The 16340-nt window shown below is 35.5% G+C and overlaps 2 protein-coding genes, 1 long non-coding RNA gene and 1 pseudogene across 4 annotated transcripts; 2 read left to right on the forward strand and 2 right to left on the reverse strand.

The window, feature by feature from the left end:
- Window positions 1–13: 13 nt before the first annotated feature.
- LOC147949696 (uncharacterized) lies at window positions 14–1326 on the reverse strand. Its single transcript, XR_015560403.1, has 3 exons — window positions 1171–1326; window positions 501–719; window positions 14–389 (listed from the first exon to the last, which is right to left on the reverse strand). It is a non-coding gene; the product is annotated as an uncharacterized LOC147949696 (long non-coding RNA).
- A 187-nt stretch (window positions 1327–1513) lies between these two features.
- LOC104786343 (serine/threonine protein phosphatase 2A 55 kDa regulatory subunit B alpha isoform) lies at window positions 1514–6640 on the forward strand. 2 transcript variants are annotated; one of them, XM_010511728.3, is made up of 14 exons: window positions 1514–1951; window positions 2551–2654; window positions 2748–2843; window positions 2928–3047; window positions 3385–3591; window positions 3975–4069; window positions 4168–4286; window positions 4576–4699; window positions 5087–5210; window positions 5427–5495; window positions 5576–5667; window positions 5757–5834; window positions 5929–5996; window positions 6093–6640. In XM_010511728.3, exons 1-14 carry the CDS (start codon window positions 1843–1845, stop codon window positions 6230–6232), a joined length of 1545 nt encoding a protein of 514 aa, XP_010510030.1. In that variant the 5' UTR covers window positions 1514–1842; the 3' UTR covers window positions 6233–6640. The 2 variants fall into 2 exon arrangements, with proteins under 2 accessions (XP_010510030.1, XP_010510022.1); XM_010511720.3 differs by having other exon boundaries at window positions 1570–1951; window positions 2533–2654.
- A 1575-nt stretch (window positions 6641–8215) lies between these two features.
- LOC104786355 (dof zinc finger protein DOF3.1) lies at window positions 8216–9524 on the forward strand. Its single transcript, XM_010511742.2, has one exon. It carries the CDS (start codon window positions 8576–8578, stop codon window positions 9176–9178), a length of 603 nt encoding a protein of 200 aa, XP_010510044.2. The 5' UTR covers window positions 8216–8575; the 3' UTR covers window positions 9179–9524.
- A 2805-nt stretch (window positions 9525–12329) lies between these two features.
- On the reverse strand, window positions 12330–16167 carry LOC104706101 (ubiquitin carboxyl-terminal hydrolase 7-like; annotated as a pseudogene).
- Window positions 16168–16340: the final 173 nt, after the last annotated feature.

A 16340-nucleotide genomic window follows, 5' to 3' on the forward strand; every position in this document is an offset into this window, starting at 1 on the left:
TAAACATTTAAGATTTTATAAAAATAGGAAAATATTGCATTTAATTAATTTGTAAACATACAAAAAGAACTTGTAAAAAATATGATAGAAGCACAAAAATACAAAAAAACTTGTAAAAATATGTGGTCAAAACATTAATCATCCAATAACACCAGCTTTCTAAATCTAAAGAAACAAATAAAAGTTTTTGATTACTGATCATATTGAAGTTGAGCTCGGTGACAGCCAAAAGGTTAGCTTGACTCAAGGCCAACATTGCCTGAGGACCTGCAGCATAGTCATTACCATAACCAATAACGAGTCTTGCATCTTACCTTGCATCTAACAGCTATATTAATTGCATCTGAAGACCGAATGTCGTAGATGATACAATATGAGGCATTACCCACCTGCAATTTCGTCTCAAAAGCAACCTTAATTAGTAGAGAAATGAGACTTTGCATATATATTGAAGTTTCCAAAACGGGATGAAAGTCATATTAAAGAACCCAGTTGCAAACCTGTGAAAGGTATATCTGGGCAAAATACGCCTCGTGAACTCTTTTGGTGACTCTAACAAGTCTAACTTGTAGAAAAGTTGAGACATTTTTCATGAAACAATATGTTCACGAGAAGAGGAGATTACAAAAATGAGGACAAAATGAAACCAGGAGACATACTTCGTAACCCATTTTGTCCACCATTTCCTGCAACTAGATGAATAGCTTGAGAGTAGAATCCTATACATCAAGGAAAACAAAGACACAAAACAGAATTCATAACACACAAGACACAAAACAGATTCATACAAGGACACAAAACTGATTAATGAATGAGAAGATCACTCTTCAAGAACAAATTCTGGATTATTTGCAGTCCACAAATTCAATTCAACAATTATTAACCTGCAAGTGTTTTCATAAATTCAATTAAATAATCATTAAACTGTAGGCAACTACTTTCTTGGAACAAAAGCTGAGAAGTCAAAACAATCGTGACTAGAACCACATATAGAGCTTCTAGTTTAACTTAAACCTCAAACAACATAATTCTCAAGCTAGCTAGTATCAATAACGAGTATCAGACACTAGTATCAAACATACTAGAAAGAAACGATCAACAAAAAAAAAATCATTTCGTTTACAATTCAAAAGGAGATTACACAGAGTTGCAAAATCAATAACCAGTAACCTTCAATTGTCAATTCGCGAGTTCGAGAGAGAGACAGAGAGAGGAAGAAGAAGAGGAAGAAAAAAACAAGTCGCCCATCAAAATTGTTTTTTATCTCCTCGCCCAACCATTTGGTGACACGTAGAATCTCTTAGAGCAAAAATGAATATACTATATAACAACCTCCCTTAACTTTTTTCTTTTGTTCTGAATTATTTTTTTACTCCAAAACAATACGAACCCCTGTAAGAAACTACCATGGAAAAGGTTTTAGAGACTTCTCAACTCTGTAAAACAGATTAAACCAACGGTAAAGAGTGATTTTTTTTTTTCTTTTCGTTCGGTCGTTTCTTTCTGATAAAATACCGATTTTGCCCTTTAACATAGAGCAAAAAAAAAAAAAAGAGTCTTTTTTTTTTTGCTTAACAATAATAAAAATGGTGAGAGAGAGAGAGAGAGTGTGTGGATTATTTTGGTTTTGTAGAAATCTGGGAATCTTCCTGATACTGATTGATCAAATGCTTCTTCTATAGGGACTAGGGAGAACAAATCCTATCTCACGAGCTCGAAAGCTGTGTTTTTTCTCTTAAAGCGATTCCTGATCTGATTCATACTGATGTTGATTCATTAATCTGTTAGATTACTCTGTGAGGGGGAGAGAGAAAGACTGTCACAGTGGGAGACAGAGAGAAGATGAACGGTGGTGATGAGGTGGGAGGTTCGGGAGAGTTGCCTCAGCCTCTTGATTGGAGATTTTCTCAGGTTTTTGGTGAACGCAGCGCTGGTGAAGAAGTTCAAGAAGGTACTACTATCCCCATCGAGATTTTTAACTTGTTTTGTATTATCATTACATTACATGCATATTTTATACATAGATCTATTAGTCTTTTTGGATTTTTAAGGCCTAATCAGGTGTTGGGTCATTGTAAAGTCTTGTTCTTTCATCGGAATTTGTTTCGTTACAGTCATAAGGATTCAATTACTGATGTGGTTTGGTGCTGCTTCTTAAGTTTTCTGTATTCATCTGCTTACGTGTCTATGCTCCCCTTTGTATGCATAGTTAGTTAGGTTTGAGAAGGAGGATTTGTTTTGTTTATCAGGTTTAAGAATTTACATTGTATCGTTTATATTAGCTTAGAGAGTGTTGAGCATTGCGTAAAAGAATTAAGGTTACTTTTTTGGCAGCAAAAAAAGGAACTCTTTTAACTTTTGAGTGTTCTTTTTGGAGATATCTTGTATATTAGGATTTATGTATGTTGCTGGATGTGAATGATTCATGAGTTACAGTTGGGTTGAATTACTAGATTCCTATAGAGCTTCCATTGTACTTACATTACGAGAAAAGATGTTATCTAAATCGGATTGGAATTCTTAAAACTGTAGCTGGTGTTTCCTCTGCAGTTGATATAATTTCTGCGATTGAGTTTGATAAATCTGGTGACCATCTTGCTACTGGGGACCGTGGTGGACGTGTTGTTCTTTTCGAGAGAACAGATTCCAAAAATGTATGCCCTCGCTCTCTTGCAAGCTTTTTCTCTGAATGTGTTACGAGATGGTTATGTTTTGTGATGCTTTTTAATGCATGCTTCTAATTACAGGCCAGTGGAGCAAGAAGAGATCTCGAAGGAACAGACTATTCACTGAGGCACCCAGAGTTTCGTTATAAAACTGAATTTCAAAGTCATGAACCTGAGGTACGTCTTCACTTTATTTTTTTCCTTCCTACAACATAGGTTATACCTTGTTTTGGCTTTTCATGTTTGATTTTTGTCTACCAGTTTGATTACCTCAAGAGTTTGGAGATAGAAGAGAAAATCAACAAAATTAGATGGTCTCAAACAGCAAATGGTGCTCTTTTTCTCCTTTCAACGAATGATAAAACCATCAAATTTTGGAAGGTTAGAAATTCAACTATGTTCCATGTTTCGTTCTTTGAATGACATAATGTTTTGATGGGAACTGTGGTCTGCACTGCATTGTGCTTGTTACTGGACATTTATGGTGTCTTATAGAAAAACTGGTCCGCTCACGAACAGTCTTTAGAATGTTGGAATTAAAACCTTCTAGGCAACAACAGTGTTACATGCTATTACTTCCTGAATGTTGTGATCAGATGGATACATACTACATATCTTTTTCTATGATTATTCTCTATAGATCTTGTTTATCAGTTACCTTTCAAGCTGAATATTTAAACACAATTATTTTCTTCTTCCCATGTGAGAGTTTAAACAGGTTCAAGATAAAAAGATCAAGAAGATCTGTGATATAAATACAGATTCTTCCAGAACTCTAGGAAATGGAAGTGTTGCAAGCTCAAGTAACTCAAAGACTACAAACGCATGCCTCACTAATGGAGGATTACCTGACAAAGTAAACAATTCTTTAAGTAATGACTTCTCATTGCCGCCAGGAGGCATCCCGTTGCTACGATTACCTGTGGTAGTGACTCTGCACCACTTTTTGTTTCCTCTTTATTGTTTGTGCTGATCTTAATTTGAACTACAATATGAACACCTGATCCCACAGCAAAGAAGCAAAACATTTTTTAAGCTTCTGGTTGGTACTATTCTTTAGCTCACTTGCAGGGTCAAAGTTTTAGTGCCAAGTAAGCTGAAATAATATTAAGCATTGGCATATAACGAGCTTATAAGTATAAATAATATTACTCATATCAATTTAGGGTTTTGGTAGTGCTGAAGATTATAAGTAACTTGATTTTCTCAGTCCCTTCTTTGGTCTTCTCTGCATTTGATTAGGAAGTTTCTATTCTTTTCACCTGTAGAGCTCGAATTTAGACTTGTAATTCATTTAATAACATACAGGTAATTACTACTCATGAGACTAGCCCAGTGGCTAGATGTCGAAGAGTATACACTCATGCCCATGATTATCATATCAACTCAATCTCAAACAACAGGTAGGTTATCCGTCCATTTGGTCACATAGTTGTTTTCCTTCCTCTTACTTGTATTGATCATGTTATTCTCTTGGGTTATTTTGCTACCAAATTTCAAGTGACGGCGAGACATTTATTTCTGCTGATGATTTGCGAATAAATCTTTGGAACCTGGAAATCAGCAACCAAAGTTTTAACATTGTTGATGTCAAGCCTGCAAATATGGAAGATCTAACTGGTAAGCTGCGTTTTTCTTTTTGAGTGGTGCAAAAATAATTTGTTGAGATGGAAGATCTCTCTTTTATGTGCCTACAATGATGTGGTGGTCCTTCTCGAGGCATGCAGCTCTTAAATGTCATTTGGATACTATAGCCTGGTCAATAAATTGTGGGTTAAATGCTTAGCTCGTATACAAGTGCATTCTTCTTGTCATCTCTCTACCCGCATACTTGATTTGCTTTAAGTAAAAGTTTGCGCTGAGGGGGAGTTAATTCGAGCTGCAATGTTTATCCTGTTCGTTGTTGCAGAGGTTATAACATCAGCTGAATTTCATCCTACCCATTGCAATACGTTAGCCTATAGCAGTTCGAAAGGCTCAATTCGCCTGATTGATCTGCGACAATCAGCTTTATGTGACTCACATTCCAAATTGTAAGTCTTGAGACTGCTACCAACTAAGGTTCTCAGTAATGCAATTTATAGAAAAGAGGATCCAGATATGTAGAATTATCTGAGTTACTCCATGAAAATGTGATTGTTACATCCCTCGTGCCAACACAATAGGTACAAGGTGTATCATCTGGATAGCACAATACTATCTTCAACTACTTTAGAAATCATGGTGAAGTAATATGTTATGTTCATAACTAGAAAAAAACATTTGAAAGACTAAGATATGTATGCCAGAGATCAATGTGTCATAATCCACCGATGATGAGGATACCATAGTTGCATGACAAAAACAAAAGACACCACATTTTCTTGTAGCGATTTCTGACATTGCAACAAAACAGGTCTAACATTCCTTTTTTTGTGCAGGTTTGAGGACACAGAGACACCAAGTTCGAGATCATTTTTCACGGAGATAATTGCTTCAGTTTCGGATATCAAATTTGCGAAAGAAGGAAGATATATACTTAGCCGTGACTACATGACGCTTAAGGTCCATGCTTTTCTAAAATTCCACTGTGCATTATGTCTCATTAAATCAAGGGCGTTGGAACTTATGTTATATTAGCAATGGTTATGCCATGACCTTGAAGTTATTTGTGATTGGTTCAAAACTAAGTAGCGTACAAGGAAAAGGAAAACTGGACTCATGGTTTTGTTTTATGTTTTGGCGTCACTGGACTCATGGTTATGTTTTTTTACATGTCAGTTATGGGACATCAACATGGACTCAGGTCCAGTATCAACTTTCCAGGTTCATGAATATTTAAGACCAAAGGTCAGTATTCTGTACTTCATGATAGTGCATCGACAGACTCAGTGCATAACTGATGGCTACCTTTTTGTAACCATCTCCAGCTCTGTGATTTGTATGAAAATGATTCAATCTTTGATAAGTTCGAGTGTTGTCTAAGTGGGGATGGATTGCGAGTGGCTTCAGGTTCCTACAGGTATGCCTGCAATACACATATTCGTCTTTAATTGTATCATTCACTTCATACTTTTGGTATGAACTTTCCACGCCTTAAATTGTTTCTAGCAATCTCTTCCGAGTGTTTGGTGTTTCCCCGGGAAGTACTGAAACTACAACCTTGGAAGCAAGCAAAAATCCAATGAGGTAACAAACTTGTGCTAGTGACAATAATATTTTCTTTCATTTTTCCTTACTTCTCTATATAAGTAGGACCATATAATTGTGTTCCAACTAATAGGAGACAAGTAACAACTCCCTCGAGGCCATCAAGATCGCTAAGCAGTATAACGCGCGCGGTTAGAAGAGGTTAGTGAGTTTTTTCCCCAGTGTCTTTAGTATCAAGCTCTACAAAGGGAAGTGGGTATAAAGGTAAATGAATAGTTTCAAAAACATGGGAAACAGGAGCAGCAGAGAGTCCCGGAGTCGACGGGAATGCTAATTCTTTCGACCATACAACCAAATTGCTGCATCTCGCATGGCATCCAACAGAAAACTCGATAGCTTGCGCTGCAGCCAACAGTTTGTACATGTACTATGCGTAGAAAACAAAACATAATACTCAAAATGAAGAAGAAGCTTTGGCACTTGTGAAACCGAAGGATCAGAGAATGCTTTATATAACATCCATCATCAGCATCTTCATCTCACACAGCTAAAAACTATACTCTCTTTGTATCATCCTTAACGACTTTTTTTTTTCCGCGGGAGGAAATAGCAACCACTGGTCATGATACTCTTTTCTTCATTCCAACCACGTAAAATCCGCCATTTTCTCTTAAGTTTTAGAATCTTTTTTTACTTGTGTTCTGTTAAAAATGTTGGAACAAGAACCAGAAAAGGGAATCCGATTATGTATAAGCAAAATCGTGATTGTAGCTTTCTCTCTTACATGACTTGTGACAGTTGTTTATTTTGGAATATTCTTGAAAACTATTTAAAGATTAGTACTATATCTCCATGTTTTATATGTTAGTATTTGGGTACGAACTCTTTTCTCATATACATGCTTTCACCATGTTTCACGTTAAAGAACGAGTAACAAACTATTTGCTTTGTTTTTGATAATGAAACAAGTGTCTCGTAGCTAAGCTTTATGCTCCAATACGATTTGGTTGTGAAAAAAAAAATATTCTCAAGGGGCCACATGAAATCTAAACCGTCCATGCGTCGAAGCGCAGCCACAAATCGTAGCCGTAGAAATGACGCGATGATGGGAATGACAAAGGAAAGTGGAGTGTTAGTCCCCACGTGTTGGGAAAACAGAACACACGAACGCCAAATGGTCAGCTCTTACGGCAGCTTAACGCGACGACAATATCCTTAATTCTGTATCCATCGACACACGGACGGCTCCGATTCTATTCCAAATCTCGACGGCCACGATTCAAATATTCGAGTGTAATATCTCTCATCGTCATCGAGTGCACCACATACATACTTGCTTCACAAGAACGCTAACTACTATTTGTCTACACTTATTCTTGAGCCAGAGTGGGTTGTGGAAATGATGAACTCGATCGGTGCCTTTTTTTATATAATTATTTTCAATCTTTTTAGCTAGCTAATTATGTAATAAACCACTAGATGATGCTTATTTAATGCAAATTTGATTATGTATAAAGAAGACTAGTTTGATTACTTCTAATATTTCTTATTTGATTATAAAAACAAAAATGGAAGTCTACGTGTAGGGCTTGTGCATGGATAAGAAAAACTCATGGGAAATGGGCGGGGCTTCGGGAGAGAACAACTCTTTTCTGACGTTTTTGGTTGTCTTTTGTTTGACGTCTTCTTTGGTTAGGTTTTTTGATTAATTCAGAATTCTATTTTTTTTGTCGGCAAGTTTATATAATTAAGAATTAAAATGGGAATTCTCTTCTAAGCAAAATATTCGAACGTATGTAAAATGTTACTATTTGTTAGAATGTGGTCATTTGCTCCTTCGGTGATTTAATTCCCCTTGCTCAACTTTGTTGCTAATAGAAAACACTTTGACAAACCAAAAATTTTGATCTCTTATGGATTTTATTCCATCGGTTTAATTACTATAGAGTTAATTGAGAGTCACTAGCTAGTGAGACTTTTGTTCTTGAAAGAAAAAAGGTAATTGTGTTTGTATTCGGGTTAAAGTAAAGTACAAATAATAGAAAACAAAAAGATACGTAGAATCGATATTTGTCTAAACATAAGAAGCCAAACAAAACCATCTTGGCACAAAGACAGGCGTATCCAAATATGTTGGAAAAAGTTATTACCCCTCGATTTGTTCAAAGTTTTTTTTAACCATAATGCTCACAACTTTGATTTTTCTACATTTGTAAAAGTAACTCAAACAATTCTTACTAACTCAAACAATTCTTCGAATTAATTAGACATATAAAAGTAAATATTAATACTTCCGTTTTATATACTCTTTATATAATCGTTCCGACAAAATGACATCAAACAAAACAACTCTATGATAATAGTACTATTAGTTAAAGAAGTCAACAAGTGAATTGAAAAAAAAAATTTCAACACCATCCTCTTGTCTTCTAATTACAAAAATTAATAATCACATAAATAATATAATACATAAAAATTAAAAAGATAAATAAGAAGAAGGAAGATTACGTAGGATAACATTAATCTTGTAATTTTGGGTTGCCCTATAAGACTGGTCACACACACCACAGCTCACAAACTTGTCTTGTCGTTTAGACTTTAAACCCAACACTCTCTTCCTCTTCCTTCCTTCTTCTCTCTCTCTCTCTCAATTTTTTTTGTCTTATATATGCGATAAGAACCACAATTAATTACTCTATCAAAATCTTTTTTTTGTTTTCTTGATTGTTTGATAAATTTTTCAAGAAACACGAAAAGATCATCAAAGAAGAGAAGGAAAAATGCAGGATCCAGCAGCTTATTACCAAACGATGATGGCAAAACAACAACAACCACAATTTGCAGAGCAAGAACAGCTAAAGTGTCCACGCTGTGACTCACAAAACACCAAATTCTGTTACTACAACAACTATAACCTGTCGCAGCCTCGTCACTTTTGCAAAAACTGCCGTCGTTACTGGACTAAAGGAGGAGCTCTACGTAACGTCCCCGTCGGTGGTGGTTCTCGCAAGAACGCTACCAAACGATCCACCACTTCTTCCTCTTCTTCTTCTCCTCCTTCTTCCAACACAAACAAGAAAACTAAAAACCCGGATCCGGATCTTGATCCACGTAATCAACAAAACCCCGAGTTGGATCCGACCCGGATGCTTTACGGGTTCCCGATCGGTGACCAAGACGTGAAAGGTATGGACATTGGTGGGAGCTTCAGCTCGCTTTTGGCTTCTAATATGCAGATTGGTCTTGGAGGAGGGATCATGCTTGACGGATCCGGTTGGGATCATCCTGGTATGGGTATGGGTTTGGGTTTGAGGAGGTCCGAACCAGGTAGTAATAATAACCCATGGACCGATCTTGCTATGAACAGACTGGAGAAAAACTGAACGGAACAAAACAAGAGCGAGAGAGGTGTTTTGGTAAATTACATGATTTTAGATGACTCAGTCAGAGAAGAGTCATCACGTAGACAGTGAACAGTTCCATGTTTATGTCATTTTGGTAACATTATTATTCCTCCTTACCACTCTCTCTTACTATTTTTATATATAATTCGGTTCTGTTTAATCTTGTGTAATAGAGTGAGAAAACTCTGATTTGATGAAAATTCTCTGTTTTTTTTCTTTTTTTCCTTTTTAAAACGTATTTTATAGAATGTTAGTAGAATACTAGAAAAAGACTTGTAAAGTATTTTATTAGACTGTTAGTAGTATTTTACTACTTATTTCCTCATCCACAAAATTCATGACGTGACAAAAATGAAAGTTTTGTCCATATCATTATTTTAGGTTGAATCGTGAGGTATCTCGCCGACGAACTTTTTTATTTGATTACGTACCGTATCTCTTATTTCATTACTTTATCAGACAAGGAACTAGTAAGTAGTAAGTAGTAAGTAGTAAGTTTGAAAACAAAACTAGGTTCGTGTAATCGTATAGATTAGGATATAATTAATTATGCATGAACCGACATAGATCAGCAAAAAGATATTCATTCACATTCTTAAGGCATGTGACAGATTTTAATTAATCAATTACATTTTTTTGTATATATACCCACTTACGTCTCAGAACCATGATATTGACTACCTACTAGTTAGTAGTCATCGTTTTTTTTTTCTTGGGTTTAAATGTTAGATGGCGTTATGTCATAATTTGCATATAATAGTGATGAAAAGGTTTTAATTGTGTCAAATTATTTTAGAAAGAGAAGACAAAAGTATAAGTCGTTAAGAAAAAAACAAAGTTATATTATATGTACATAATATAAAAGTAGTTTCACCTATGATATTTTATATTTTGTTTTGGGACCATTTTTAGATTTATGCATGCGCAATGGCAATGCAATACTGATTTTTTTTTTCTTTTTTTTTTCTCGTTCTAATTTAACTATCAGATGTATAAAATTCTTAAATATATATTACGAATTAGTCTTTTAGAGTTTGGAGAACCGTGGAATGGCATTCACAAGACGAGTGGGCTCTATGTTTGGTTTTTGTGGAGAATATCGTAGAGGTGTCTATGGTTCTCTCACGGTTAAGTAGATACTCCACATCATCAGGTTTTAGGTCGTTTTCGCTCTAATTAAGTGTGGTGGCGGAAGTTTGTTGTGATCACAAAATGTTTGATCGACGTGAACTGAAGAAAATTTGGGTTAGTTTTGAGATGGTTAATATACAATACTAATACATGCAAATGATTGAATTAGTATTTATAGAACACAGTGTCGGCTCAAGGTTTTTAGGGGGCTCTGGGTAATTTTTTTTTGAATGAAAGACCAATTTTTTTTTAACCTCTGTTATATGTTAAAAAAATATGGATTTCATTTTGATAATATCTAAACACTTGATAAGATTATAAAAATTTATTTTCATTCTACATTAGAGTAAGTTGAGATAATTATATAACATAAAGAGTCTTTTTGGTTATTGACTCGTAAAAATAAATCGTTAAAACATATTTTAATGAATTATTTTTGTGTTACAAATTTTGTTTTTGCCTCTTTTATCTTACATTATTTTTTTGTGCCCATTGCATTATTTCTTTTTTGTACCCCTTGCATTATTTCTTTTTTTGTGTCTCTTAATCTTACATTATTTGCCTCCTTAATCTATGAATCCGGGGCGATCGCACCTCTTGTCCCCCTATCTAAGCCGGCACTGATAGAACACTTCAGATTAATTGAATCACTAAGTTGTTCTTATTAACAAGCTAATAGCTATTACTTTAAGTTGTACGCACGATTGTTCTACATCGGAGAACAATATCACACAAACATTCTACATCGATTATGTACTAGTTAAATTATTCTCATATCGGTTGATTAATTATAAGTGACATCTTGTTTGTTATATGTTTATATGCATTATCTTATTTATTCATATATAATAAGATCGTTTACCTCAACATATACATCAGAAAGCTTTTGGCTTTTGGGTTGTAGTGAGTGGTTCGATAAAATTGTTTTGGAAATGAAAAGATAGATAGAGATACACGAGAGATCCAATGTGCTAACAAAATTTAGCTCTTCCAAATTGAGATACTTGTATTTCACCGGGGAGACAAAGCACAACAAGTTGCATTCCTTTTTTTTTTTTTGTGTGTAATTTTATTCTCATTTATTTTTTGGGATAAGTTTGGAAGTTCACAAAATTTTGTTTTTCTTAAATTGTGAGTGGAATGCACCAAAGGCGTGATTTGCATGCAATGTCCAATCAAAACTCTTAAGATGAAATGCACCAAGGCATGTTTTGCGGACCATGTCCAATCAAAACTCTACAAGAATTTTTAGGCGCTGATTAATCAAAAGTATCTGTATTTTTATATACTTAATATATTTGGATATAAAAGATCAAATCTTAGTGTAGTGCAAATGTAATAATGGATGTAGATGGCTCACAACCCATACTATGAAAATCAAGTTTCGAATAGAGATAATTTTTAATGTAAGCAAATCTATATAATAAAAAAAAAATCAAAATGAAAAGTGGCTGGCAAATTAAATGGTGGTCCATGTGGGGGGGGGGGGGGGGGGGGGGAGGCTATAGAGATACTAGATAGCGCTAAGATACCGAAATTTCAATAATGGTCCACTTCTTAGAGACTAATTAAGGGAAATGAATTGAAATGAAGAATCAATATTGGTTTAAAGTTGAATTGACAGTGTTTAACTATATGTGTTAAAGCTATCATCTCTGAAAATTCCTCTTATGATAGGCTCACTGTTTCATAAACTTTGATAGACTGTTTTTGGTAATGGTCCACTCCTTATTACTTATTACATGTAACCAATTCCACATGTCTTGTAAGGGCTGTGTTCTGCTCAATTCATGTTTTGCCTTTTCTCCAATTTTTATTTCTTTACTGTTATCAGAATCCATAGAAGCATTGACAAATAAAAACTATTTTTTGTTGTTGTTGTTGTTGTTGTCAAACAAGTTGATTTTGAATTGTTCTTTGTTGACCTTGATCCGTGATTGATAAATTTCGACAAACTGAAACTGGTCCTATTCATCTCAACTGTTCTACATGTGACATCTCAATCAAATCCAATTTTTTTCCTTCTCATTATTATTATCTCTTATAACATATCTATTGGTGGATTCGCGATATCCAGATTGGGACCTCTGTAGAAATTTTTTTTGGAAAACACACACATGTTCTTTTAGTTCTTTAAAGCTTAAAACGATCTAAATGTTTCAAGAACTGAGATAAAAGAGAAGATACGAGAATTACATAGGGAAATGAGACGGGCTTTGTACATTACGATGTATGCAATATGCCAATCACCTTCCCCAAAGAGTTTAGTGATATCCTATTCGCGTTGAAGGCTCGTGTTAGCATCGTCCTATTGAACCCACTTACCTGTAAAAACATGTGTAAAGGTGTTCACCAAGTTTTAAATGACACAAACGTGTGTGGGGTTTAGAGTAACAATAAAGTCATTTTGGTTGTTTTTTTCAATGGAACTAACCACTCTCTTGCTTGACCCATCCCAGAGTCTGCGCTTCTTCCTTTGTGGGTCAACAGTCAACACCGAGACCAGGTCATAAATCCTGGTCATGTGAGACGGAGAACCTATTGAACCAAACATATAGACTATACAGCGCATTCCAAGCTAGACAAGAAAGATGTTGACAACCGGTTCTTAAAGAATATACCTCCCTGTTGGTCACTGGTTGATGATTCGCCACTTCCGTTTGATGATCCCTGGAGAGATATATAGAGCAAAGATCTTAGAAAATTGTATTGAGGGCAGTGTTAATAAGCATATATATATATACATATTGTACCTCAGCATTAGTCATTTTCACATCACCCTTTGAGCTGCTCTTTGCACTGGCTTGCAGACGAAGCTTTTGACCTTCAATATCTCTCAGTTTCTGGAAGAAACAGCTGTCAGTTGATTTGGTCAACCACTTCAGATAATAAGACTACAAAAAGAATGGCTGTGTATACCTGGCGAGGAGCTTCCAGTTTCTTTCTAAGATCCTCCGTACAAGGGTCATATATATCCAACTCCAACGGATAATCTACTTTCTTCAAAGACCAATAACGTTGACACTATCATTAAAAATGTTGTGCATCTGAGTTCTCGTTAGTATACAAATTAGAAAGCTACCATACCCGGATAATTTTTGCTTTCTGATTACTCTCCCATTTCCAGAAGAATCTCACAAACTGAACAGTCAAGTACGTTCAAGATCAGTAATAACAGTTTAAGAAACTCCAAGTCAGAAGAAAACGGAGTGTAAAGTATCATTAAGTTAGAGGCTTGAGAAGTTTTTCCTCTGGAAGATGTTTTGGTTATAAAGCCTGTCACAATAGGATTGCACGGAACCAATAAGCAAGTACATGACACAAATAGTAAGCAGGGACTTATCACCTTGGCAATGAAACTATACGACCCAGAGCAGGAGATGATTTTTCAAGTTCTCCTTTCAGTCCCTACAGCAAGCTAGAAGAATTGTAACTCTTTATCATATGAACCGTCTGTGAGATAGTGCACATGGGAAATCCAACAAAGTTGGCCTAAAGTTTCTACACACGGACTATTCTAAGACAAGTATCAAACAATTACAACATACAAGGCTGCACGATATTATAAATCAAGAATCTGAGTCCAAGATAATGCATCACAAGTTTGAGACTTCTTTTTCTCAAGGACAAAAGACATATGTCTGAGTAAGAACGTCGGAAGATCTTCCACATAACCATGATATATCTCTTTAAACCGAAACAAAAATCTTCATGGATTGATAAAAATTACTCACATGTTTTAGTCTTTCATGCAAGTGGTTCAAATCATGTGATATGTGACATTTCAGAGAAAATACAGATTCTGTCTCTGAGCTTTCTTCGCTACTTTCTTGGCAATGCAACCTACAGCAACAGTAATAGATTGTTTAAGAGACATAACATTCCTCCTACGCACGGAAAGAGAGACAAACACTTTCCAGGGATTCACATTTCTAGGTTTCAAATGTACCTGTACAGCAGTAAAAATGTCATATATTGCCTTGTTGCGCGGGCCTTAAACAACATACATACATCCATGCATACATAATGCGCACACACACACATACCGATGCACTCCAACAATTGCAACAAAAGTTTTGTACAATTTCAAGCATCTCAACTGTATACTCGAAAGGTATACATTAGCTGAATGAAAAGCAGTAGGCAAAGGTATTCAAGTATTGCTCTCTGTTTATCGATACTGCAAGGTGGTTTACATATCTATGAGACCAAGCTTAAAGAGGAAAGATCTAAAATATATTAGCATAGAAGAGAGCATCTGTTTCAAATTTGTACTGTCACCTGCTCAAAAGGTGGAGACCAAAAAGAGCCTTCACAGCATTCAGGATCTTCGCTAGGCGATGGTGGTTTTAGGGACTGCGAAAGAGTGTACAACATTTGTGTCCAACATTCTTCAGCATCCTGTCACACGTTTACAAGGTTTCATGATTTAAAAACTGGAAGGTTAAAAACATAATGCAACCGAGTTTGAAAAAAGCAGCAAACCTTGTTGCATGTGATTTCCATTATGCAACTGAGCAAACTGGGATATTTTTTCTGTAACACCTGCATCAAGACCAAAAGTTGGTATGAGGGTAAATTTAAACACCCAAATCTAATGATGAGAAATTTGGAAACAAACGATGAGAACTACCAAGAATAAGTAAAAAAAACCACAACTATTATTAAGCATACATGAACATGAAATACCCGTCCTGAACGGCATAGCTGCAACAGCCTTGACACTTTTATCAAGCTCACCACGTGTTGCAACTGCGAGCATGTGAGAAGTTTGATCCAAAGCCTTGGTTCGGGCAGATTGGTAATTGTGGGAAACGATCAAGAAACATATTTTAATCACACGAGATAGGGGCAATGCATATCATAAGTGAGATATATGAGTTTCTTTAATTAAAACAGAAAGATTAAGATATAGACTCACTTGGATAATTCAGATTTCAACTCTGGGACATAATTTAAACACTGCATCGTTGAGTTCATGTAGCAGGTGTTGACTAGGCCAGCAATGTAACCCTGAAACCAATTTGTAATATTCGTCAGTCCATATGAAGCCAAAACTTCTAAAAGATTAAAAAAAGCCACCACCAGATTTCACATTTTCAGAAAGAAAAAAATGCCTTTTCTTTTCCCCATGAACTGTCATGAAGGTGCACTGATTAGGGTCCAAGCACCATACAGCTTATTACCAACTACCAAAACCACAGGAAACACACAAGCATCGTACAACTTATCACCTGCTCTTCTTCAGGAAGATCCTCCATAAAAACAGGACCTTTCTCTAGAGCCTTCCTTTATTCCATCTGCAGTTCCCATCATCATCAATTTTTTTATCCTAAAGTGAAGAACTAATGAAAAATTTAGTATGTATGCACCTCAAAAAAGAGTATGAAATCATAATCAATTCAGGGAAACGTCACCAATCGAATTCGAGAAAAATTACATTTTTCAGTCCCAACGTGGACCAATCTGCATCATCCTGCAACATCTAAAAAGAACAATGCGGTAACTCATCATCAGCAAAACAAATTGAGGAACACATTACCAAAATTACAAAACACGCAGCAGGGTGTTGAATGAAATTAGCTTCAAAAGTCCACCTTTATCCAGGTACTCCAATCAAATCATACAACTGAGCCATGAAAACATAAGGAGGCTGGCTAGTATCAATCTCAATACCCTCAAACACCTTCTTTTGCCACTTCACACTGACTGTATACAAAAATTCACAACAAAGTTACATTACCATTCATCATAAATCATATCAAGGAAGATACATTGTAAAATACAAGCCAACCTTAGATACTGTAACAAACTCAAAACACACCAAGAACAGTCATTTACACTGTAACAGGCTGAACACGAAAAATCAAGCCACATGTTATATATATATATATATATATATATATGTCGAGACTAGCGATTCTTAAATCAACAATACCATCGATTTATGATGAATGGTAATGTAACTTTTTTGTTAATTCTTATATTTGCAGAGGATTAACAAAAAAGC

Source organism: Camelina sativa, chromosome 1 (assembly GCF_030686135.1).
Source record: "Camelina sativa cultivar CO46 ecotype springtype chromosome 1, ASM3068613v1".
Taxonomy (NCBI): domain Eukaryota; kingdom Viridiplantae; phylum Streptophyta; class Magnoliopsida; order Brassicales; family Brassicaceae; genus Camelina; species Camelina sativa.

Bases quoted from the DNA above. Each gene is read 5' to 3' on its own strand.
- LOC104786343 (XM_010511720.3), top strand. From the start codon at position 1,843: ATGAACGGTGGTGATGAGGTGGGAGGTTCGGGAGAGTTGCCTCAGCCT. The intron at 2,655-2,747 runs GTATGCCCTCGC...TTCTAATTACAG, and splicing joins AGAGAACAGATTCCAAAAAT to GCCAGTGGAGCAAGAAGAGA. The intron at 3,048-3,384 runs GTTAGAAATTCA...GAGTTTAAACAG, and splicing joins AAACCATCAAATTTTGGAAG to GTTCAAGATAAAAAGATCAA.
- LOC104786355 (XM_010511742.2), top strand. From the start codon at position 8,576: ATGCAGGATCCAGCAGCTTATTACCAAACGATGATGGCAAAACAACAA.